The 24589-nt window shown below is 47.8% G+C and overlaps 1 protein-coding gene across 1 annotated transcript; it reads right to left on the bottom strand.

Moving 5' to 3' along the window:
• Nucleotides 1–17934: 17934 nt before the first annotated feature.
• SOX9 (SRY-box transcription factor 9) lies at nucleotides 17935–23136 on the bottom strand. Its single transcript, XM_054573109.1, has 3 exons — nucleotides 22310–23136; nucleotides 21184–21437; nucleotides 17935–20673 (listed from the first exon to the last, which is right to left on the bottom strand). Exons 1-3 carry the CDS (start codon nucleotides 22738–22740, stop codon nucleotides 19829–19831), a joined length of 1530 nt encoding a protein of 509 aa, XP_054429084.1. The 5' UTR covers nucleotides 22741–23136; the 3' UTR covers nucleotides 17935–19828.
• Between the last annotated feature and the right edge of the window lie 1453 nt (nucleotides 23137–24589).

The following is a 24589-nucleotide window of genomic DNA, read 5'->3' as shown; positions in this document are numbered from 1 at the left end:
AACAAATGGACCTTGGATACGGCCAGCCCCATTGGAATTGGTGATGTTGGGGGGAACGCCACTGTGGGAGCAGGTGGGACAGAAGATACCAAGGTTCAGGGTGGCAGTGGGGTTAGGGGAAAGTGGCATGGACTTTATTCAAGGACCTGGAAATCTCTCTGGGAACAAGCTGTTCTCTTGTAGCTTTGCCATCTGCACTCCCCTGAAGAAGGACTTAGAGTTAGCACGATGTAGTTCTGCTCGGTCTTGCTTTCCCCAGGCTACTTTGGGAGGCGGTAGAATTCAAGTGAAGGGTTTGGAGCCAGATTATATGGGTTCAAATCCCAGCTCTGCTGTTTACCAGCCATTGAACTTCGGTTCTGTGACTTAACTCTGTGCTGCTCTGTGTCTGCATAAGTAAAATTGGCATCATGGTGACTCCCCACCATTAGACTAAGTGCTTAGAACTTACCTGGCACCCACTCGATGTTCGGTATCACCATCCTTCCACTCAATGGCCTCCATTGTTTTTGTGTCCCTTTATAAAATAACCCAGGGCGTCCCTTAGACTGTTAGGTGGCCAGTTGCATTGACAGTCCCCCGCCACCTACCTCGGCTGTCCCCCCCCCCCACCACCATGGGGGTGGCAGGCTTGGTGGGATTGGATGGCTCATGGTCAAAGAGTGGCCTTGGGAAGAAACCGTTCCCATTTTGTCACATTGTATCTCGCAGGTCAGCTGAGGAGCCCAACTCATTTTACTGTGGTTGCTGCCAGTTCTGGAAAGCTAATCTACAAGGTGCCTCATGGCATGAAGTGTTCCTCTTCCACAGAACAAGATTTGATTGCCAGAGTTGGAATTACTGCGTCTAAAGCTAATTTTGAGTTGCCTCACTGTGTACCTCTGGGTCCCTGAGGAGAAGACATAGTACATCTCATGGGTGGAGCTCATGACCCACCCACTAGCTTGAAGAATGAGTCTTGGGCATTTCGACAGCACTTCTCACCCCTTCTCAGTGAAGACACAGAGAAAACTGCCTTCTCCAAACCAGGAAGTGGGCTCTCACGAGATACAGAACCTGCCGGAGCCTTGATCTTGGACTTCCCCACCTCCAGAACTATGAGAAGTAAATGTCTGTTGTTTATAAGCCACCCAGCCTATAGTAATTTGTTATACCAGCCCAAACTGACTAAGGCCATTTCCACCAACAATCCCAATCATGCCAGGATGAACCAGATACAAGGATAGATACCAGGTGGGCAAGGGTCCTGAAGGGTCATATTGCCCCAAGTACATTCACAGCAGCAAAAAAAGAAAACACACACACACACACACACACACACACACACACACACACACACACACAAACACACTGCTCTGCTCTGGTAAGCAGTGGGTTGCAAATTTGAATAAAATATCTTCATTGAAGGCTTCATCTCTTGGGAGAGACAGGTATGAAAACAGATTATCTGATTGTTGCAATACAATGTGGTAAATGCTAGAAAAGAGGTGATTGAAGGTGCTTGGAGGGTAGAGAAGCCTTACCCAGGTGGTGGAGGAGGGGAAGGCTTCCTGAAGGAGATGACTCACAGGTAGGGCCTGGAGAATGAGCAGGAGTTACCCAGGTGCAGGGGTCAGGAGATCAGCAGGGAGAACCCACTCAGGTTCAGCCATAGCTATGGGAAGCAGCAAGGAGCCCGGTAGTACATATTGCTTTCACCTTAGAGAGCAAAGCAAGCAAAGCAAGCAAAGTAAGCAAAGCCAGGAGGGGTGAGAGATAAAGCTGCTCAGAGTGGAGAGAGGCCCAATCATAAAGGGCTTTCCAGGCTGGGTCAAAGAGATTAGGCTTTACTCCCTGAAGAAAGGGCACTTTAGAAATACTTGAACCTAGAAGATCATTTTTGAATGATCACTCCTTAGGCAAGAGTACTACTCCAAGTTCTAATTGCCATAAAATGGGAGGACTTCACAAAGGATGTAGCAGTTGAGATGAGTCTTAAAATCCAGGTAGAAGCTGAACATACAGAGATAGGGAAAAAGTATTCTAGATTGAGGGAGGAATATAAGCAAAACAAAACCAAAAAAAAAAGGACAGAAAGTAAAAAACAAACAAACAAAAAAACGACCCCCCAAACAAACCCAAGACACTTGGGGAAAAAGAAGGAGGAGGAGAAGGAGGAGAGAGGATAGGTCATTCAAGGTAAATGATGCATAGAGTGGTTAAAGAGGAAAACTGTGAAAATCAAGTCAATAATGGAAAGGGATTCAAGATTATGGAAGGCTAACTTGTTTGCACTTTATTTGTAAACCCTTCCATTTGGCTCATGAAGCCTTCTGCGTAGTAATCCGTCCTGCCTCATCCATTCCTTGGGATGACACAGGCCTTTGCTCTTGACACCATTCCTCATGGTGCTTGGGGATGGTGCCTCTCTTCTGAGTTGGTGGCGAAGGTCCCAGTGTCAGGGTCCCAGTGTCAAGTTACCAGACTTGCACAGAGCAAGTCTCTCATATTTCCTAATATTTCCTTCTGCTTCATTACAAGAAGGGCCTGTAGACTCCATGGTCCATGATGGTGCCCCCAGCCACTGACAAACATGTCCATTTGGTCACTCCACTGTTTGCCCCACGTAAATACGCACCTGTGTGTAAAGTTCTGGGGCTGGACAGAGCCGGCTGGTAAAAAAAAAAAATGTGTGGGTTGGTATGTTGTAGGACTTACTTGCATCATGACTCCAATAAAATGATTTGGGTGAGGAAAAAGAAAAAGCAGCTGGTAGCTACAGTGATTGACTTGTAACCCTTATGCACATATGACCCATTGCACATACTTCCTTCTCCTTGGTGGCTGCATCTCCCCATTTGGACTTCTTCCTGTCTCCATAGCTCTAGAGAGATTCTAGTTTTGAGACTCAGGGGACCTTTCTAAGCCTTCCTTAATGTAAGGAAGTTCAGACATGAACTTCAATGGCTATTGAGCTGATTTTCTAGCTGACAGGAGATGGTTAATTGTATGCTGCCTATAGGAGTCTTAAAAATCTGTCTGGCCATGTTAATAGTGGCTTGAAATTTACAACTTGAGACTACTAGGGGTGATAAAGAATCCAGGGTCCCCACAACTCAGAGTAATAATCCCCTAGGTGAAAAATAAAGCCCAGTGGGAAGATCCCACAGCCCTATAAACAAAGATGATCAAAAGTAAACATGGTCCAAGTTTAGCATCTCTGATAGTATCATGTTTTTCCCTTCTGGGATAGCATCTGTTGTTCAAAAGCACATGCAGTCAATTGAGAGTAGAACTAACATTTGGGGGTTATGGAATGGTCTGCTCATATGCAATAAAGATGAAAACTCTGAATCATTTTTAGGAACGAGCTTTTCCCTGATATGATATTTTATTCTAACAACTGAAAAGTAAGACAGGCAATTTATTATGAGTAGATGATCTTTCTTCTCCCTTGACTCCTGAGTCGAAATGCAGTATTGACACTCATGGAAGGAAGACACCCAATCTGTCTTCCAGAAAGAGTGTGGGAACATTTTCCAGACTTCATGTAGGATATCCTGTCGAGGGATCAAGTCTAGTATAATCTTCGGGAGAGAGGGCAGAGTCAGAAGTGCTGTGAGCTGTACACTCCCTGCTCAGGACCTGAGAGCCCTAAGTGAGGATCTGGTCAATGGTCTTCTGCTGCGAGCTCCTTGCTTTCTGGCCCTAGTTCAGCTCTCAGCCTGCCTGACTCTCAGTATCTTATTCCATCCTCCTCACCTGAATACCTGGCAAGTGGGGCTAAAGAGCCCTCCCTACCTTACAGGGTCATCAGGAGGGTCAAGTGAAACAAGGGCTCAGCATGAGGTACTAAGGAGAAGTTCAGTTAAGCCTCTGGCCCTACTTCTCTTTCCCACACTTACCAGGCACACAGGATGGGTAATGGAGATCTCCACTGGGAGCTAGAGTCCCTGTTCTTCCACCTCTTCGCCCCTGTATCTGCAGCTTGCTGATTGTTCACACCATGCATGATATTTTTACAGTTAGAAAGAAAAGCTTAAATGCCATAGTAGTAAAAAAATTGAGGGTCTTTTGTTGCACCCTATAGATAGCGAAATTGCTCAGGGGAAAATGCCTCATTCAGTGTGAATAGAGGCTACATGGACTTACTGCAAATGAGAAAAATGCGTTGGCTGTGTCTGTAGTTTCTAAGGGTTCCTGAGCTTGCATCGCGGGCTGAGTAATTCTCATCCCATGGTTTGCCAACCAGACAGTCTCAGCACACACGCGCACAATCTACTTGAATTTAGCTGAACATCCCCCTTCCCTGGCTCCCCTGAGAATACACCTCCACCTACAGGGAGCAGAGTTGACCAAGTCATCAGCAGCTGCCTATGAAACCCCTTGTTGGTGCAGAAGCCACACCTTCCAAGGGCTGCTCCTGGGCAAGGGCTGAGTGCAGCAGGGATGCCTTGCTAAGGGAGTCATGCTCTTGGGAGACCTAGCATTCCTGTGAGGGCTGACTTTGGCTGGATAATTCCCATGCGGTCTTGCCCAGCAGTCTCCGATGCTCTTCTCCCTCCTTCACTCAGGGTCAGACTTGCCTTGTGGTCTGACGATTCTCCCAGCTTTTCCAGCTCCCTCTCTATTTTCCCTCACACAGGCATTTCCTCTAATAAAGTCCTTGAACATTTAATCCCATCTCAGCATCTGTCTCTCAGAAGATCTGGGCTAACACATTTGGCGGGTTTGTTTGTTTTTTATCTGTTTCTATGTTCCTATCTGCAAACCTCCAGGGTGACAAGTGGAAGGATCTTTGCTGGCTCCTCTCTCTGAAGAGTGGGGAAAACTTCAGGATTCCATGCAAGGCCTCCCTTGGAACCAAATCCTGAGGTGCCCTGCTTTCCTCCTTGAATGGCAGCAGAGCAGCTGCAGGCTTGGCAGGGAGATTTGCACATTTCGAGGAGAGTAAATACATTTTGTGTCTTTGATGACAGAACTAGACTAGACATTGTCTGGAAAAGGGGTTACAAGCCTGCTCAGCTACTTCTGAGCTGGGTCCTGAGACTGGACATATGAACGGGAGGGAGCTCATCTGTCGAGTGGAGACCACGGTACCCATCTCAGAGGGCTGTTGTGAGAATTAAGACAAAAGGCACCTGTCAGGTGGTTTGTCAAGTTTCAGCACTTAGTAGGTGCTCTAATTTTTATGCTCTTCCTCATTAACCTGTATAAATGGTAAAAGTAAGTTCACAGTTGTGAGTACATACAACGGTTTATTTTTATATTAGTATTTATTAATTATTGTACCAGATTCCACATGAACAACTGTAAACCTACTTTTGACCCTCTTTGTATTTGTTAATTTAAACCAATATTTTGAAATGTATGAGTTAAGCTTTTAACAATATGCAAATATACATGTTCAGCTATAAAACTTAATAAATGGACTATGAGTACATGGATTCTTGAAGTCAGAAATATTTATTTTTACAGTGAGTTTTTCCCATACAGATAAATATGAATTCTTATGTGTATATATAAATACAGACTCAGTCCTGTGCTAGGTTCAACGAGGAGCACAAAAGTTGATCAGCTAGAAACCATGCCTTAATGAAAATTGCAGGTCAGAAAAGGAGAAAAACACACAAAAACTGCAATGCAAATTACATGTACAGACAAGATTAGGTGTATGAACACATATTCATTTTATTGACTTTAGGATACACATTTTGTCTTTCGATCCAAGGCATCTTAGATTTGATCAATTCCAACAATCCTCAAAGGAAGGAGAGACTCTTTAGCCTGGGAGTGGGCACAGAGGTGGGCGGGGCACTGGAACGGCTTGAATGTGGAGATGGACAGATGTGGGGAGAAGCCGGTGGGGAAAGGGCATTCTCAGGGGAAGAATACCTACCGCGAACAAGACTCAGACAGGGGAGGGAGGCAGGAAGAACTTGAAGCTGCTGAAAACATAGGGACAATGAACAGGGGTGGTGGGAAGAGGGGAGAGCGGGGCCAGGAGGGATGCGGAAAGCTCTGGAGTTTCTGGATTTTATTGCGCAGATAAGTCAATGAGACTATGGGACAGTGTTGGTGAGTAATTAGAGCAGTGCCCTGGGGTTACTGGTTGGACAGCAGCATGTAAGACAGATGGGGTGAGAGTGTGAGGGACCTGCAAAGACTGTTAGGGAAACCTGGTGGAGAAGAAATGAGGAGAATCGGAAGCCCACTTGCTGGCCCTGTACCATGTGCTAGTGTTTCTCATGGGCTTTTTGAAAGGACCTTGGAATCTATTGAGAAAATGTAATGAGCTGACTGTCTTTCCCAGTCCAGCCTCAGTCACTGCCCTGAGTCCCACTTCAGGCTTGGGTGGGCCTTGCCCCGACCCGAATCTACATGGACGTGTCTTGTATGAGATGTGGCCAGCGGCTGCCCATTTTGGTTGCCTGGTTTTCAGGTGTTTTCCTGTCTTCTGTGTCCTCGCCTCTGGTCTGCCTTCACAGGCCACCTGCAGGTGGCCTTATGGCTTCAGAGTTTGTACCAATGAGACCCAAAGCCTGGATCCTACCTATAACAGCTCCCAAGTTCACTCACCACTGGAAAACAAACAAACAAAAAAAACCCACCCCAAATCACAGGTGCCATAGCTTTTGGTTTAAGACTGTTGCATTCCAGGAGGTTTTCAAATTGGAAGTTGTCATTTATCATAAAGCAGAGTCCCATTGGTATCCAGGCCCAGAGCCAGGTCTATCCAGACTTGAGCTTCCTCATAACAGTGTCAGCGACCTCGGAAGCAGGTACCAGGAAGGAGACAGGGGACTGTTTTGGCAGAGTCACTGAGATAATTAAGGAACACCACTCATTCTTTGATTCTACAAGAAGATATTAAATATCTTCTCTCCCTTTCTCCCTCCCCCATCCCTCCTTTCTTCTCGCCTTCCCTCCCTTCCTTCCTTCTATAATGCCGTTCTTGCTAGGAACAACACTGTTTTGTCCCATCTTAGTGGGAAATTTGTTTTTTTAGTAAGTTCGTAACTTTCCTTAAGCTTGATAGCATCGTTTCTCTTTGGCTTTTGAGACTTGAGTGGATTAGTACCGCAGCCTTCAACCACATAGCTGGTTTTTTTTGTTTTTGTCTGTTTGTTTTTTTAAATAGGAAAGTTTGAGTAAAAACAAAACAAAACAAAACAGGAAGTTCTCTTAGGAAGGGAACCTGTTGTACTATCAAGAGGGTTTGGCTCCTGTATCGGGTGCCACATAGTGTTCCTGGACAGCGGTCTGAGGACACCTCCTCCGCTCCCCACGCTGCCTCTCATTTCGGCTCCCTGGGGTGCCGACGGGTGGGTCCTGTTCACTTCTGGTTCCGGTTCTTCACGGTCCTCAAGGACTCTGGTGGCCTGGTGTGGAGTGCGAGTGCACGCGTGCATGTGTGTGCTTTGCTTCTGGGAACAGGGAAAAGGGCAAGAGAGAAACAGATGGGCCCCCTGAGATTCCCCTTGGCCTGGAAAATGAAAGGCGGAGAAAATCGTAATAAAAAACGGAAACAGCTGTGGCAGGACAACAGCAGCTTGTGGGGTGGGTCCCGGCCTGAGGGGGCTGCAGTCTGTCAAGATTCTGCTCCTAGGTGGACGGGTGTCACCAGAAACAGTGTCCTCAGCATGGATGGTGCCCGGTCCGTGGGTCACCAGGTCTGCCCTTCGCCTTCCTCCCCGGTCTCTCTCTGAGCCGGACTGTACAATGGAGATGGAGTTATCTTTTCACATATCAGGGAAGACTTGCAACAGGCCCCCTTCCCTGCTGCTGGTAGTTCGCTCTACAGTGTAGCCGTTCTTTCTTCAATCTCATATAAATTCTCCCAACTTCATTTCGGCCTGGTCTTTGTGGGGGGTCTTGGCACAACGTCAACAGCAGGTTCGCACACCTTATCTTTTTTTTAATCCATGAACCAGGATGATACATTGAATCATCTAGAGAAAACCAGAGAAAAGGCATTTAGTCATAATCATTGGCTCCCTTTCCAAAGCTGTGGGACTCTGTCTCCAGGGACTTTTGGGCAGGGTAGCTCTGAGAAATCCAGAGTGAAAATGTGGCAAGTTGGGGGAAAAGTGTAGCTTTCATGTCACCATAGACAGAGTTTCTGAAAAAGTGAGGAATTTGCCACCCCTCCTGGCACCGTCGAAAATGAATGGTAGTCAGTTTCACTTACATCAGTGCAATTATAATAGAGCATAGCCTTGCCATGCAGGGTAATCTAAATGCTTAACAATGGAAGATGGCTCTATAAATCAAGGCATTAATCTTTTTTGGAGTGGGTAATCGATTGATTTATTAAGTAATCTTTTATTTTTCATGTGATATTTAGAAGCAATACATTGTTCAGGTGATGAATTTTAGAAGCTGGGAAACTCCTGCTTCCCAGCTTTTTTTAGTCACTTAATTCTTTTGACTATATTCAATCCAGAAACGTAGCTCTCCACAATTTATTAAAATTACTTGTTTAATGTGGCCTCTCCCTACTAGGTGTGGGGGCCCTCTGGCATTGAGCCTGTCAGCCAGTAGAAGTATTTGTTGTCTTGATGATTATGACATCTTGAGCAATGTGGCTGAATAGACCAGAGCAAGATCACTCTTTCCTCACAATATGCCCATGAGGACAGTTTTGATTAATAGCTATGGGTGCTGGCCTCTCGCTGGACAGCTGAATTTCATTTGGCCTGGTGTCCATCGATTGGCTACTGCTCAAGCTGATTTCTGATACTCTGTGGGCTCAAATTACTTTCCTGCCATCTTAATTCTGCCATCTGGCATGAGGCGCAGGCTTGGTTTCCATAGTTAACCACTTGCATTATGGCCAAATTGAAATGACCGGATAACACAGGTGAAAACTGGATGCAAACGAGTCTTGGTGAGAATAGGGGATCAAGGAGCAGCGATATCGGGGAGACTTAAAAATGCCATGTTGTTATTTTTTCAAATCCCAGGAAACAGCTGCAGGTGGAGAATAGGATGGATTTCAAGAATTCTCCGCGGAGAGAGGCAGGGGTTCAGACAGGGGCCAGCTGGGTGATGAAATCAACTCAGAGGTCAGATGTGTGCTCATGTTGACTGAGGGCTTCAGAAATTTCAGGGACTTTCAAAATTGGCTGGGGAGAGAAGCAGATCTGTTGACAGAGGAGCTGGGGTTTAATTCACGCAGGATCATTCTGAAATGCAGAAACCTCAAGAGTGAGGGGGAATGGGGCTCCAGACTCATCCTTTTATCTCTGTTTTTGGGGGGCTCTACAAGAGAACTGCCTTTTTCGCCTCTGATCTTACAGAGACCGAGCACACTCAGAATGGGAGCTGATCTTAGCCCTTTTAGGGGCTTTGGGCTATAAAATGCGAGAGCCCCATACATGTCACCTTTCTGAGATCCTCTATCTGCTAAGATGTGGGTCAGCTCTCTGCAGGGCAGAGAATTTAGGGTAATTTGAATAAGCACCACCTAGAAGTTCAGATGTTTATTTGGGCTTTGAGATTTCCCTCCACTATGCTGACTTCCTCCACCTCCCAAGCTGCCTGTAAGGAGCTGAGAGTCTCACATTAGACACTCCTAGATTCCCAGCCCTCTCTGTCTCCAGCTGGACCTGGGGGACCAGTACAATCAGCTTCCTCGCAGTGCTTGGCACGACCTGTATGGGTCTAGCTGGATTCATACAGTGCCGAGACAGCTGCAAAAATGAAAAGTCATAAGAAAAATGGATATCCAAACTCTTCCCATCCAAAGAAAGGAAATAAACATCTGGGTTCCAGAAGAGTGTAGGGGGTCGTCAGATCTGATGTCACATTAATTCTGTAATGCAAAACACTCTGCAAGGGAATTGCATAGGGCATTGAGGAAGAGGGGTCATTGGAAATGCAGATTAAAAGCATGAGATACCATTTCACACCCGCAAAAATAGGTGTCAAATTTTTAAAACCTGACAACAAATGTTGGTATTGATGTAGAGAAACTGGAACTCTCCTACATTGCTTGGGGGAGTGTAACATGATTTATGCACTTTGGAACATGACTTGGAAGTTTCTTACAAGGTTGAACATTTATCTATTCCATGACCCAGCAGTAACATTTCTAGGTATTTGCCCAAGAGAGATCTATATCAGCTTTATTCACAATAGTCCCAAACTAGGAAAAAAAAAATCCAAATGTCCATCAGTAGGAAAATGGATGAACACGTTGTTGTATATTTATGCAAGGAAATAATACTCAGCAAGAGAAAATAATAAACTACTGATACATCAATGCAACATTGATGATTTTATGGAAATTAGGTTGAGCAAAAGAAGCCAGATATAAATCTTGTATAATTCCATTTATATGAAGTTCAAGAACAGGCCAATCTAACCTGTGGTGATAGAAAGCAGACCAGCGGTTGTCTGTGGGGATATGGGAATTGACTGAAAGAGGGAATAAGGGAAATTTCTGGGGTGATGATTACGCTCTCTGTTTTGATTGGCATGTGGGTGCGCAGATGCACGTATTTATCAAAAACTATTAGACTTATATACTTAAGATCTATTGTCACTGTATGTAAGTTTTTTAATTTTACTTTTACCTCAGTAAAATAAAAGAGGGGCAGAGTCAGGTGCAGGAAAGGATGTCTGGAAGGATGCTTTTTTGGAGAGTTGCTGCCACCCTCTCTTCCCTGGGGCGGGGTGATGGTGTTACCCGCCAACCCAGAGTTCAGCCCATAGGGCTTTGTAAGAGGCTGCTCCCAAAGCTTTGAAATGTGTTTTTCCAGTTGAGAAACTCAAGAGTTCAGGTAGCTTGTGTGAGATGTGAGGGGTGGTGACTTCTCGTGGGTAAGCGATGTGTTTCCATCAACCCAATGTGGTCACGGCAGGGAGAGAGCAAGCGTGGCATCATCCTGGGTGCCGTTTTGCAGACTCCCCTGACCGGCGCCAGGAGACCTCCCAGGAAGAGGCTGCAGGTGTTCCGCGCATGCTCCACAGTGGGGTAGGAATTGAAAACAACCATTGTGAAGAGTAATGTATCTGCCTGAGTCAAGACAGTTGCTCAAATGAGGAGCCATGAAACTGCCTCAGGGGAAAAAAGAGTCCGCCCTGACAAGTGCATGGCCCACCAGGGATACCAGCTTTAACCACCTAGCAGGGCCCAATGGTGAGGTGCCACAGAGATAAAGGTCCCTTTTGCTTGCCTCACCTCTCCTCCCCTGCCTTTCCCATTTCCTTCCACTCTGTTGGGCAGACAGGAGAGAACAGCCAGCTGGTGGGAGGGGGGCCCGCAGGGGCTACGCAGAGAGAACAAGAACAGCCCCGGTTCCCACTGCCTGCTCCTGTCCAGCAGCAATCTTGAGTTGAGGACAGGAGAAGAATTAATACTAAGTCAGTTTAGGTATGTCATAGGATGGGACATTTCAATGACAGAAATGCAACTCAAAAATTTTTCTGCAACTACATAGCCAGAGTACTTTTTATTTTCTGAGCACGTCATGTTCTCATTCCCCCAAGTTCCATCCCATCCCACTGCCGGCAATCACTCAGATCCAAGGGAACATCGCAGCTCCTAAACAGGATGTACGGAGTAAAGGCACAAATAAAGTTGTATTTGATCGCAATGCATGGGTTATGCTTATTTAGAATCATAGGTTAATTCACATGCATATTCAAGTGCCCACTAAGCAGTTCCAACTATACTTCTATGTTCTGCAGTTTGTTAAATGACACCATCTTTCGCCTTGTCACCAAAGAGCGCTCAGGGGTCAGCCTTGACTCTCCCTTGGTTTAATCCCACCAGTTCTCAGATGTTGCCACTTCTGCCCCCAGAATCTCCTGACCTCCCCTCTCCCCACCGAATTGCCGCTGCCCTGACCTTAGTTCAGGTTGTTAGCTCTTCTGCAACAGACTATGGGAGAAACCCCTGAGCGGTCCCCCTGCTTCTGGATTTTGACAGCGACGTCAAAAGCCTAGATTGGGGTAGGGGAAAATAATGCCTCCTTTTTAGCTCACAACCGCTCTTGTCTTTTCCCTGGTTACAATCTTTCTCAAGTTCCCCTTAATTCACCCCTGTTTATCTCTCCGCTAATTCTCAGCCATTTACCTGCCACATGCAACCCTAGTCACACTGAACCACCATGCCATTGCTCTGAACTGGGAACCTGCTTCACATCCCCATATTCTTGCCTAGTCCCTTCACTGTGCCTGAAATATCGTCCTTCAGGGAGCCCCCTCCCCTGCGCCAGCAGCCTCTCTGCCTTCTGCTTTCTGAATTTTTACAGCATTCTGTGCACATGTCTAGTTCAACACTCCACACTATTGTTGGTTTAATTACTTTACTTTCACCTTTTTTTCTTGTGAGCTCCTTACTTTATTAGTTTTAAATTCCTGCGGTGCATCAGCAGACACTCATCAAATGTTCACTTAATTGATTATTTAATTTTGGAGCAATCGATAACTTTTTGTCTTTAGACCCCCTGACACTCAACTCCTACCTGAGGATGTTGGGGGGGGGGGTGGGGTAAAAATAGCTTAATAGATCAATGAATTCATCAATAGTTATTGAGCTCTTGTTAGGTGGTAGGCACTTCTCTACGTATTGGACATAAGTTGGGAATAAGACTAAGTTCTAAGCCTTAGTTGGAGGAAACAAATACACAAATGACAAAGATAATGTCAGGAAGCGATGATGTTGCAGAAACAGGATAAGTGGGAGAGCGGCTGGGTGATAGCAGAGTGGACCACTCGATCCAGGATGGTCGACTAAGGCCCCTTGGAGGAGATGACGTTTGAGCTGAGATCTGAAAGATGGAGAGGAGGCCACAGGGAACATTCTGACTAAAGGACGCTTTACGTCAAGGGAGTGGCAAGTGCAAAGGCCCTTAAATGGCAAAGATCTCTGCAGATCTGAGAATGAGAAAGACACCAGAGGGGTGGGGACCTAGGGAAAAAGGCAGGTAACAGCAAGAGACAGCAATAGGCAAGGGCTGGTGCGTAGGGGAAGGGTCAGCCAACCTTTTCAATAAAGGCCAGCTAGTAAGTATTTTAGGCTCTGCAAGCCACGATCTCTGTTGCACGTACTCGACTCTGGTATCATAGCAGGAAAGCAGCATACACAAGTAAGCCAACAGCCACGACTGTATTCCATTAAAAATTTATTTGCAACAATGTTGGTGGGCCAGAATTGGCCTGTGGGCTATGGTTTGCAACCCCCTAGAGTAGGGCACAGTACCCTATGGTAAAGAATTTGTATTTTATTCCAAGTGAATAGGTAGCTATCCAAAGGTTTTGAATGGGGTGGGATGGGGGTGGGGGTCCTATAGTCAGATTTTGCTTTAAAAAGATTCCTTGTAACATAAGATTTTATTCTCCCTTCCCCATTATGAACTCTGTTTCATATTCTTTTTGGAAAACTGAGTACTCGGTTGGGTTGGGGTGTGGGGGTGGGTGGCAGATGGTGGGGCAGGGGCGTCAATGGTCGTTGTCTATGCTGTGTGCCAGTTTACATGACCTTAGGTTAATTGCTTAATCTCTCTGCGCCTCAGTTTCCTTCTTAATAAAACTGTAATAATAACACCTGTCTCCGAGGGTTATTAAGTGGATTAAATGAGATCACGTATATAAAACATCTGTCACAGTGCCCGGCACAGTGAGGCCTCCATGACGTAAATCCCTTTTCCTCTCTTTCCTTCCATTGAGCCTGTATATGTCACACTCCAGTCGAGATGGAGGTCAATGTCAAGCTTAGTAATTAAGTTCAAAAGATCTATTGCACAATTACATGTGAGGTGAGAAATTTCTCACCATAACATAACCGGGTGATTTTATTTTAAACTTATAGAAGCACAATTTCTGATTACACCTGGGATGAATCTATTTGTATTCCATATTAGTCAAACCAAAACTGGGGTTCTGGAAATCATTCTGGACATGCTAATTTGAGAGGAATGCTAATAAGTGAAGTGCATTCCAAAAAAGACGGCAAGTTATGGAAAAGCTTGGGAACCATATCAGATGTAAAATGTATTGGAAATGTTTAGCACGGGGCAAAAAACTAAAAGACCACTTGAAAACTGTACAAATAGTTGAAGGGCTATCATTTGGAAGAAAGACAAGACCTACATCATATCGGTGTGGAAGTGGGTCTCCCTGGACCATTGGATGGAACTGGCAGAGATAAGATTTTTCCACAATGAAAGATCGTCATGATAGAAGTGAGCTCTCAATCAATGTGAGCATTCTAGAAGAGACCGAGGAGCATTCAATGGCTGAGATGTTGTTTAAAAAATTTTTGCAATGAGGACACGACCAAACTAAAAGACCTGCCATCATACCTCCCACATTTCTGATTCCATAAACCTGTGGAGTGCATTCAGCAAGTCTCAGAAGGTCAAGAGACCCTCCTGGGTACCAGGGACTGGATCTTTCTCTTGAGATCTCTGGCAAAAAGGGGACTGTGAGCTATAGGAATTTGTGCTTCATCAAGAGGTAGAGACACTCACAGAGGGTTAATGAGGTCGACAGGAGGGAGTGACTGAGGTGAAAGAGAGCGGGTCACTTCTATGTCAGTCGGATCAGAGTAAATTTCATGTCGCTGAAAAATGGATGTAGGCTAAAAGAAAAAGAAAGTCAGGAAGTTCTCACCCAAATGCCTCAACTGCCTTGTCCCTCTGCCACCATCACCTTGGGTCTGGGTGGCTGCAATCGCCTCCCAACTGACCCTAATCATTTGCATTGTTTTCATAGCATGTGAACAAGAGAATATCAGGAAGACTATTTGTTTTCCCTGTCCTCTCTGAAATGCAAGCCCTGTGAGGGCAGTGGGGCTACATCTGGCTTGTTCACTGCTCACTCCTGACCCACAGGGGATGCTCTGCAAATGCTCGTGGGGAGAATGAAGAGCAGAAATCTTCCTAAAGTGGAATACGGCAACATGAAGTTATGGCGATTGGACTAAGTTCAATTGGAAATCTTGACATTTCAAGGTAATGTACATATTACCTGACTTTTGCCTGGTTGTTTTGAATGAATACAGACCTGACATTGCCTGGCCCATGTTGTATTTGGTCTACAAATAATTCTTCAGATGTCCAGAGTAAAAGAGTTCTAGTCTGTGAAAGATGGAAAATGAACAGACCCGTTAGAGCCCAGCAGACTTTTTTCAGCTGCCAGAGTTGATGGGAGAGTCTGGGAGAGCACAGGACACAGAGGGCCTAAGAAAGGAACGAACAAATGAGTAGGAAGAGGAAGTGAAGAAATGCGGTGGGAGAGGTACCTAACATTTCCCATGGGCTTTACCTCATTGAACCTCTATTATGTCCATAAGATAGTGTCTTCTGAGAAATAAAAATCATCTGAGTCTCAGAGGGATAAGGGAAATGTGTAAGGACAAACGGTAGAATGTTATGGTCGCTATTCCTAATCATGCACCTGTGAACTTGTCCATGGATACTGTGAAAGGTGGATATTTATTAAGCACCTACTAACTGCCAAGACTGGTGAGAACAGAAGGGAAAGCATCTTGCTGGCCACCTCTGATGTCATGGTTTGCTGTTCAACAGCCACGGTCATGGGAAGAATCAGGTTTTGTGGGGCCTGAAGCTGATCAGTTTTTTTCTTCTGTTGGGGGGGGGGGTCTTCTAACAAAAAGAACGTACATTTAAAAATATGAGATTAAGTACAAGCAGTCTGTGCAAATGACAAATCCTGGAGCTTAAGCATCTTTATCATCACCATAAGTCCATCACTGACTATAGCAATAGTCACCGATTAATGTAAAAAGTGTCACAGGGGTGCCTCAAAAATATTCATTTTGGAAATGAAGGGACGGGAGGGGATGGGATGCAGTTGGGTTTGGAAGGTCAAATACGCTTCTCACACAGATCCATAAGTGCCATTTTAATAACAGCTTGCAAGGCTGATTCCAAAGGATTTTTAAAATTCCCATTTGTGAAAAATTCCCTTTTTGTTGAAATTGTTTTTAAAAAAGTTTTATTTTGAGTGCAAATAAGCTAATAGCCCTGGATCTAAATACAAGTTTTGCTGGTCTGGAGAACTCTTTGCAAGGCCTCCAATAAATGTCTTGTTGTCAGGGTGATAAGCCCTACATTTCTGGATTTAGATAAAAATTCCTCTAAAATATTTTTTAATCTGGTGATACTGGGCCTTGTCGAGGTCTGGTGGGTGGGGGTGAAGGGCTTCAGAGGGGCTCACTCTCTGCACGCGGGCGTCTCTTGCATTTTCCTGTGTATCAGGACGAACTGGGGAGCTTGTGAAAACCCCAAACATTTTCCCTTTGTTCCAAAGCACTAGGAATCCTGTACAGATCGGGAGATTCAGAGATAGTCAATTCTCAGACTGCTCCTTTACAGAAACTGCTCTAATAACAACCATGCTCCACAAGGGAGGGCTTATAAACAAGCTGAACAAAAGGGGAAAACGAGGCACAGGGAAGCAAGCAGCTTGTTCTAGGTCACCCAGCAAGTTTATGTCTCAGCAGCATATTCTGGCTCTGAGAAGTTCTGCCAAAGGTCACACACAGAGGAAAAGAGCGTGTTCCTCAGAGTAGAGGGAATAATCCCGCAAACGTTGCAGATTTGGTGGGGAAAGGCTTGATCGGGATGGGATGATATGTGTTGATTTTAATAGAAAAAGGGATTTGAGCCAATAAGAATTTAACAGAGACTGTTAAAAAGGACTTTGTGAGTGTTGGCAAAGGGATAGCAATAGAAATTTTGTAAGAATGGAGGATAGGCTCTGGGCCCAAGTGAATGGGATGTTATGGCACCAACAAGCAACAGAATCTGACGCCTGGGGTTGGGGGTTGGGGTGGGGCAGAGGGGCAGGGAGGTATTTGTGCAGCACCCAGCAGATCACAGGCCCTCAATCAATGTTTGTTGAAGGAATTTGCCAAGGAGGCCGAGTACGAGCGTTGCCTCGATTTGATAACTACCATTTTCCTGGTTGCCATGATCCTGGTGTGGGACGTCGGCCAGGAATCCAATAAGCAAAAACAGACAATGTGAGGTAATACCAGAGAGTTTGGTGCTGGTTAAGACTGTCAGAGACAGGGGCCCAGCAGTAAAACCAGCCTGAGGTTGGAGAGGAGACCTGCCTCCCTAGAGACACTTCCCCAATCAGCTGGGGTTGGGGGTGGGGTGTCTCTGTGTCGGGGTGGGAGGGAAGGAGTGATTTCATCTGTTTAATGAAAAATGACCTGAACGTTTCTCTGATCCTGGAAACTCCCATCTAACTGGGGCCAAGGAAAACAGGATTAGGTCTTATTACTTCTACGATGGCTTTGCATCTTCTCAGAATGAGTTAAACTAGAGGGAACAGAAAAAGAATCTCATCCCATGGTCCCTGCAGATAAACTCTGAATTATTTAATGGGTCAATAGGATAGACTTCCCTGGGGTCCCCTTCTGAAACTGTTTTACTTTGGCTTCCTTTGCCTCTTAAATGGCCACCCCATGTTAGCGTATGTGTTCATAGTAACAGAAAGTTCACTCTGCTGAATTCAGACAAGCAAGTCGCCCCCTCTGGCATTTTGCCGTCTGACAAGCTACTGACTTCAGGTCTAATATTCCCTTCTGACTTCCACAACGGAACAGCTTTTGCCTTAAACCACAACAAACAATTGCCTGAGCGGGCAACTACTGACATGTAGTTCTTTGTGCCCTTAATGGGGTCGCACTTGACAAGATTTTCCTGTGTGGATTTTTGAGGACCTTGTCTTCCAGGGGGGACTTTAGAATTGCTCAAAGTGCACATCAAAAACAAAAACCTCACAGTGATCAGCATATGGAATAAACTCTTTTGTGCACAAAATCTTCACATCATCCTTTTAATAAGAGGTGAATAAGTCCATAGGACAATTTTCTTTTTAATGCAATGTATATTTATTGTAAACAATAATATACAAAAAAAGAAAGAAAAAAAGGAAAGTTTCACAGAGAGAACAAAAGGTTTGGGCGGAGGGTAGGGGGGACAAGGAAACAAACAAAACACAAACACAAACCAAACCTTACCTAAAGACAAAAATATGATTTAAATGCCAGGTTTTTTTTTTAAGTTACAGAAATATTTTTTAAAAGATCTGCTTTTATACAGAAATTGAAAGATGCCATAAGAGTGCTTTAAGATTTTATTCTACTGACTTCTAAAACTGTTAATATATCTTTTTTTAAATAAAAAAAAAAAGTTTGCTGTCTTTTTTAAAAAGCAATCCTCAAACTCTCCAGCCACAGAAGTAATTAAGAATTAAAGTCTGTCATGGGCCGACCCCTCCCCCCTTCCTCCCTCTCTCCAAGAGAACATGCAGGGGAATATCGATGTCCCTCGCTTGCACTGTCTTGTGTCACAACACACACACACACACAATTTAGGCAGCCCAAAGATCTGTGGCGGAAAACACTGCAAATGACTCAGTGATACACTACATTCGAAACCTCTCATTTGTACAAAAAGAGAAACAAGTTTCCAGTTTGTTTTCAACAACAACAACAAAAAGAACAAAGAAATAAAAAGGACAGACAAAAAGGCATTTATACAAATCTAGGACAAGGAATCCAAAGAAACTTGCTTTTAATAATAAAAAAGAGGATTAAAGAGATAAATAAAAAAAAAAACTGGTTACAGTTAAGAACATAATTTAACAACAGATGACCATACCCTTTGAGGAAGGCTCCAACAACCTATTTTAAAGAAGGTAAATTTTAAAAATAAAAAAAGGAAGTTGTTTTTTTTTTAATTAAAACCTCTCCTTACAAAATAAATAATTTTAGTACGTGGAATGTCTTGAAGGCGAACTGCTGGTGTTCAGAGAGGCACAGGTGACAGTGTGAGAGCACTCGAGCATCTGTGTTCCACATGGGGCCGCGCTGGCAACCAGGGGGCAGTGTGCTGGGGCACTTACTGGCTGCTGAAATATCCCCCAATCAGATTTCATCTCCTTGCCTTTTGCTTCTTGCTGACGATTTCAGTGAACAAGCAAATGCAGGAGGAAATAAATGCACTAAAAGAGAGCGCAAGTATTTTTCAGCAGCATGGTTTTAAGGCTCAAGGTGTTTTTTTCTTGTTTAAAAAATACATATGTGATAAAGCTTACCAAATGCTTCTCTAGACTAACGTGTGTACGTCCACACTTGCAAAATAAGGCTTTTATTTTTCTAAGGCAGCTCCTCCTTGAATCAGAAAGCCTGAGGCATTAAGCAAAGCTAACCCCCCAAAACTTATCACACAACACAAATCTGTTGGGGGGGGGGTGTTATGTTAATACAACAACACACTTTTTTTTTGTAAGAGAAAGCAAATCTGTACAAAAATACTCTGGTTGCAAGAAAAGCTAGGGCACACTGTTCAACTAAGTAGTTTAGCTGTTGGAAAAATAAGAGCATTTAATTTTTTATCTAAAAATATGTATAAATCCCCTCAAAATGGTAATGAATCATACACAGTACATACTAAAAATATTTAAAATAGAGAATATTCCTCACAGAGGACTTTTTTCTTTAATTACTGCTAAAAAATAATTACAAAGTCCAAACAGGCAGAGAGATTGAGCAAACTGGTCACACGATTCTCCGTCATCCTCCATGCTCGCTTCGAAGAAGGTTTGCAAAGTCCAGTCTCCTGTCAGGATTCCGCTGGTCCATCTAGCCAAGAGTGGCCAGGCCACTGCCTCGCATCAAGGTGGGCATGCGTTTGGATAGCTAATGTTTCTGTCCTGGAATCTGGGTACGACTCGCCTTTAGCTTAAATGTCTTTATGGAATAAGGAAAAAAAAATGTTCAATGGAAATTCTGGTCGGTTCTTTCTTTCTTCGGTTATTTTTAAGATCATCACGCCAATCATCACGCTTTGTCTTCTCAAGGTCTGGTGAGCTGTGTGTAGACGGGCTGTTCCCAGTGCTGGGGGCTGTGGGTTTGCGGGATGGAAGGAACCCCCGAGGTGTCGGCGATGGGGGTGTACATGGGCCGCTGCGCCGGGTTCATGTAGGTGAAGGTGGAGTAGAGGCCCGAGCCCTGGCCGGCCGCGTGGCTGTAGTAGGAGCCGGAGTTCTGGTGGTCTGTGTAGTCGTACTGCGAGCGGGTGATGGGCGGGTAGGAAGGGCTGTAGTGCGGGAGGTTGAAGGGGCTGTACGCGATCTGCTGCGCCGGCGAGTGCTGCTGTTGCTCGCTGTAGTGGCTGGGGCTCAGCTGCTCCGTCTTGATGTGCGTTCGCTGGGACTGGCCCGGCTCGCTGCTCAGCGTGGTCAGCGTGTGCGCCTGCTGCTGCTGGGGCGCCGGCTGCTGCTGCTGGGGTGCGGGCTGCTGCTGCTGCGGGGGCGCCTGCGGGGCCTGCGGGGCCTGCGGGGGCTGCTGCGGAGGTGGCGGCGCCTGCTGCTTGGACATCCACACGTGGCCCGCGCCTGCCGGAGTCGCCGCGGTGCTGCTGATGCCGTAGCTGCCGGTGTAGGTGACCTGACCATGAGTGGCGGGCACCCCAGGGTGGCCATTGGGTGGCAGGTACTGGTCAAATTCGTTGACGTCGAAGGTCTCGATGTTGGAGATGACGTCGCTGCTCAGCTCACCGATGTCCACGTCGCGGAAGTCGATGGGGGGCTGTCTGCCCCCCTCTGGCAGGGGGCGCCCCTCTCGCTTCAGGTCAGCCTTGCCCGGCTGCACGTCGGTTTTGGGGGTGGTAGGTGGCGTCGGTGGGCCCTGGGATTGCCCTGCAGGCAATAAAAGAGAAAGAAGCACAGGAAAATCAACAAGGGCTGTTGTGCAAAGCCCCTAATCTTAGGAACCCTCCTGCGCCCCTCCCTCCCTGTTGAAGGGTCATAGGGCCCTGCATCCGCACCGGAGGCCGGCTGCACTGGGGATGAGACCCTAAAAGATTAACTCGCCGGTACACACTGAGCTGTCTCCTTTTATCAGGGGAGGGTCTGAGGGGCCCTCGACCAAATTGCTACTTGTAGAAGAGTACTGTGTGTTCCTTTGGGGTGGGGGGAGCAAAGGAAAGAAGGGAGACTTCCTGTAAAGCTGTAAAGGCATTTTACCTCGCAATAAAATCAGTCTGCTAGGATGCAGATTGCGTGTGTGTTGAGGGGCACTGGGCAGGGAGGGGAGGGGGATTCGGCATAGGGGTGGTGTTTCCTTCCCCGGAGAAAGCAGATTCCCTGAGCAGAGCCTACTAGGGGGAGGCCCGGGGGTGTGCCAAGCGGGACCGCGGCGGGACTCACCCGAGTGCTCGCCGGGGGAGTGCACCTCGCTCATGCCCGAGGAGGAGTGTGGCGAGTCCGCCTGCAGCGCCTTGAAGATGGCGTTGGGGGAGATGTGCGTCTGCTCCGTGGCCTCCTCGGCCTCCGCCTGGCCGTTCTTCACCGACTTCCTCCGCCGGGGCTGGTACTTGTAATCCGGGTGGTCTTTCTTGTGCTGTACACGCAGCCGCTCCGCCTCCTCCACGAAGGGCCGCTTCTCGCTCTCGTTCAGCAGCCTGGGGGCGGGGGAAGAGGGGGCGCAGAGAAAAGGGGAGGGGGTTGTGAAATCCGCGGAGCTGTCAGGGCAGCACACAACCCCAATGCTCCCTCCTCCCTACTCTCCACCCACTGCCGCAGCTCATAACTTTTCTTTTTAAAAAAAAAAAAAGTAAAAGAAAAAAGGAAGAAATCTCGGTTCTTTTAGTCGGACCCGAGCGGTCACTCCGCGCCCCGCCCTCTCCACTTCTCTTCTATTTTGAAAACCCTGCGGATGAAAATAGATTTCCTCTGCTCCTGCTCTGAATGCCTTTGCTACTGGAGTTATCCCCCCGCCCCCGTCCCCGTCCCCAACACCCTTTAAAAACTTTCCAAAAAACTACTTAATCTGCAGGGAACTCCTCCTGACCACCCCCTAGTTCTGCGCCCACCTATTTCCAGTAGTCTCCCTCCTCCACCCCCTTCCTGCTGTGGGGGCGCCTCTAGCCTCGGTTTCTCCCCCCCACCCCCATTCCACCTCCCTGGGTGTAGAGCTACATGCAAGAGCGCAGTTTGAAGGAGAGAGAAGCAAACTTCACCTCCCACTCCAAACCCCTATGTGGGACTGAACTTCAGGGCATCGGGAGATCAGGCTGGCAGCCCCCTCCCACCGTGGGTCCTCCGAGTCGTCTCCCACCCGCTGGCTGTCTCCCTCCCCCCACCCCCTTCCCTAGAGCAAGCCAAGAACTTTGTCAAACTCTGAGCCAAGTTACACCGCGTCCCCACCCCCCTCCGGCCCCACCCCGCCGGCTCCGGGACCCGCAACTCCCCCCTGCTGGGAGGCGGGGCGCGGAGAGCAGACCCCGGCCAGCGCCCCCGCCGCCGCAGAGCCCACCCTGCCGCGCCGCCCTACCTCCAGAGCTTGCCGAGCGTCTTGCTGAGCTCGGCGTTGTGCAGGTGCGGGTATTGGTCCGCGAGCTTCCTGCGCGCCGCCTGCGCCCACACCATGAAGGCGTTCATGGGCCGCTTGACGTGCGGCTTGTTCTTGCTCGAGCCGTTGACGCGCACCGGCATGGGGACCAGCGTCCAGTCGTAGCCCTTGAGCACCTGGCTGACGGCCTCACGGATGCACACGGGGAATTTGTCCTCCTCACTCTCCTTCTTCAGATCCGGCTCGCCCTTGGGGAATGTGTTCTCCTGGGGCCGCGTGTTCTCAGTGTCGGAGCCGGAGCCCGAAGGGCAGGGCGAGCCCGCTGAGTCCTCGGACATGGTGGGGCTGGGGGCGCCGGACAGGCCCTTCTCCTGCTCTTCGGTCATCTTCATGAAGGGGTCCAGGAGATTCATACGCGGGCCCGGGGCAGGGGGCGGGTGGCCGGGAAAGGCGAGAAGCCGCGGCGGCTCGGGAACTCGAGGCGCGGGCTCCTCTCCCCTGGGCTGCCCGGACGCGGAGCGAGAGGCTCCCGCGGAGCCTGGCGCGTCACGCGGCTGCGGCGACGAGTACTTAGGAAGGCGCGGGGTGGCCAGCCCGCAGCTGCCCGCTTCAGTTGGGGAAGGCGAATTGGAGAGGAGGTGAAGTGGGGAAAGAAAGAGCTAAAGCGGGGGCGTTTGCACCCCTTCTCTTCTCCTCCTGCAAAGAAAAGTTCCTGGGGTGAAACTGGCTAGTCGCGGCGCCACTGAAGTTCCCAGTCAATTTTAAGCTCCGCTCTCCGCTCTCCGACTTCCAGCCCGGCCGCTCTTTAATAAATACTCCCCCTCACCTTAGAGACGTCCAGCCAATCACAGGGCTGGCAGGCAGCTGATTGGATCCGATGGGGAAGGAGGATTGTGGCTCCGGGCTGGGTGACGAGAGGGAGGGGAGCAGCAGGGCGGGGAGCGCTGCCGCTGGTGGGGCGGCTGGCGGGGCGGGCGGGGGGGTGCCGCGGGGAAGGCGGGGGACCCGGGACGTCCAAGTGTGTAAGTTTGCCGCACTCTCCTAATGTCAGAATTTTGGTGCCGTCTCCGCGCGAATCTTCGTGTGTGTGTGTGTGTGTGTGTGTGTGTGTGTGTGTGTGTGTGTGTGTGTGTTTGCGCGCGCTCGTGTGTCTAGACTAGGATCTGCCCCCACCCCCAAGCATTTCTTTTCACTGCTTTCTCCGCGGTACCGGGGACTTAGCTGGAGTTTACAGGATTCGAGAAGCAGTCTCTCCATAATGGGCAGCCCAGTTTTCACGCCTGGAGTCGGCCTGTGCCGAAAGTACTTAGAAATGGTCTTTGGAAACAAATGTTTTGGTGACCCAATGTCCGCTGTTCCTCTGTAATAATCCATGTAAATAGATTAACGTGCTCTGGTTCGCTGGGGCCGGTGCGGCTGGTCGGGATTCTGCTGCGCTCTCGCAAAGGGAATCAATGAAAACCAAAGCTACGTCCCCGCGGAGGCTGGCAGCGGCGGCTCCGCAGCCCCGCGCTGGCCGAGCAGTCCCGCGCCACCCCGACCTTGAACTCTGACCAGTCCTTCCCCAGCCCGCCCCCCGAGCCTCCACCCGGCCGGCGCGCTTCGGTGACAGGGCAACCACTTTGACGGTCTGCTCTGCACCTCCTGGCCGAGTCAAAACGTCAGCAGTATTGCCCCTGGAAAGAGCGTGTAAACTGCTCTGGCTTTGAGATCGAACTTTGCGAAGGTGGCCGTGCCGGGCCGCGAGGCTGCGGCCGGTCACTCGGTTTGTAAAAGGCCGAACAAACGGGCGCCACCGCAGACAAAACAGGCCACTTTGGCGGAGTCGCGCTGCTCGCCTGCCTTCGCCCTCCTGTACAAACACCTGGAGGGGCGAAGCGCCTGTCGTCCTCACTTCAGTCCAGTCCTTTTGTGACTCGAAGACAGCTGGGAGTTCTGCGGGAGGGGGCGGGGGTGTCTGGTGTACTTCAAGTGTGATTTGAGCACAATCTTTGTGTTTACACAAATGCTTAGAGTCTGGTTGGGTATCTTTTCTGGGAGAGAAAGACCTTAGTCGCTTGTGGGTTTACTTGTCTTCGGATTCACATATAAACGCACAACTGTGGAAAACTCTTAATTTTCAGCTCCCCCTTTCCTGGCTCCCACAAAATACCGCCTCGATTCAAATTATTGTTATTGTGAATCGGTCCAAAGATTTGTTTATTTCTAATTTGCAAATTGCGGACACTATGACAAGATTTAAAGGACTGTTTTCCTTGAGGA

Source organism: Pteronotus mesoamericanus, unplaced genomic scaffold (assembly GCF_021234165.1).
Source record: "Pteronotus mesoamericanus isolate MK-2021 breed Mesoamerican mustached bat unplaced genomic scaffold, CSHL_Meso_final contig_246, whole genome shotgun sequence".
NCBI lineage: Eukaryota > Metazoa > Chordata > Mammalia > Chiroptera > Mormoopidae > Pteronotus > Pteronotus mesoamericanus.
Note: the sequence above shows the minus strand (reverse complement) of the source record. Positions and strands in the feature narration are given on the sequence as shown.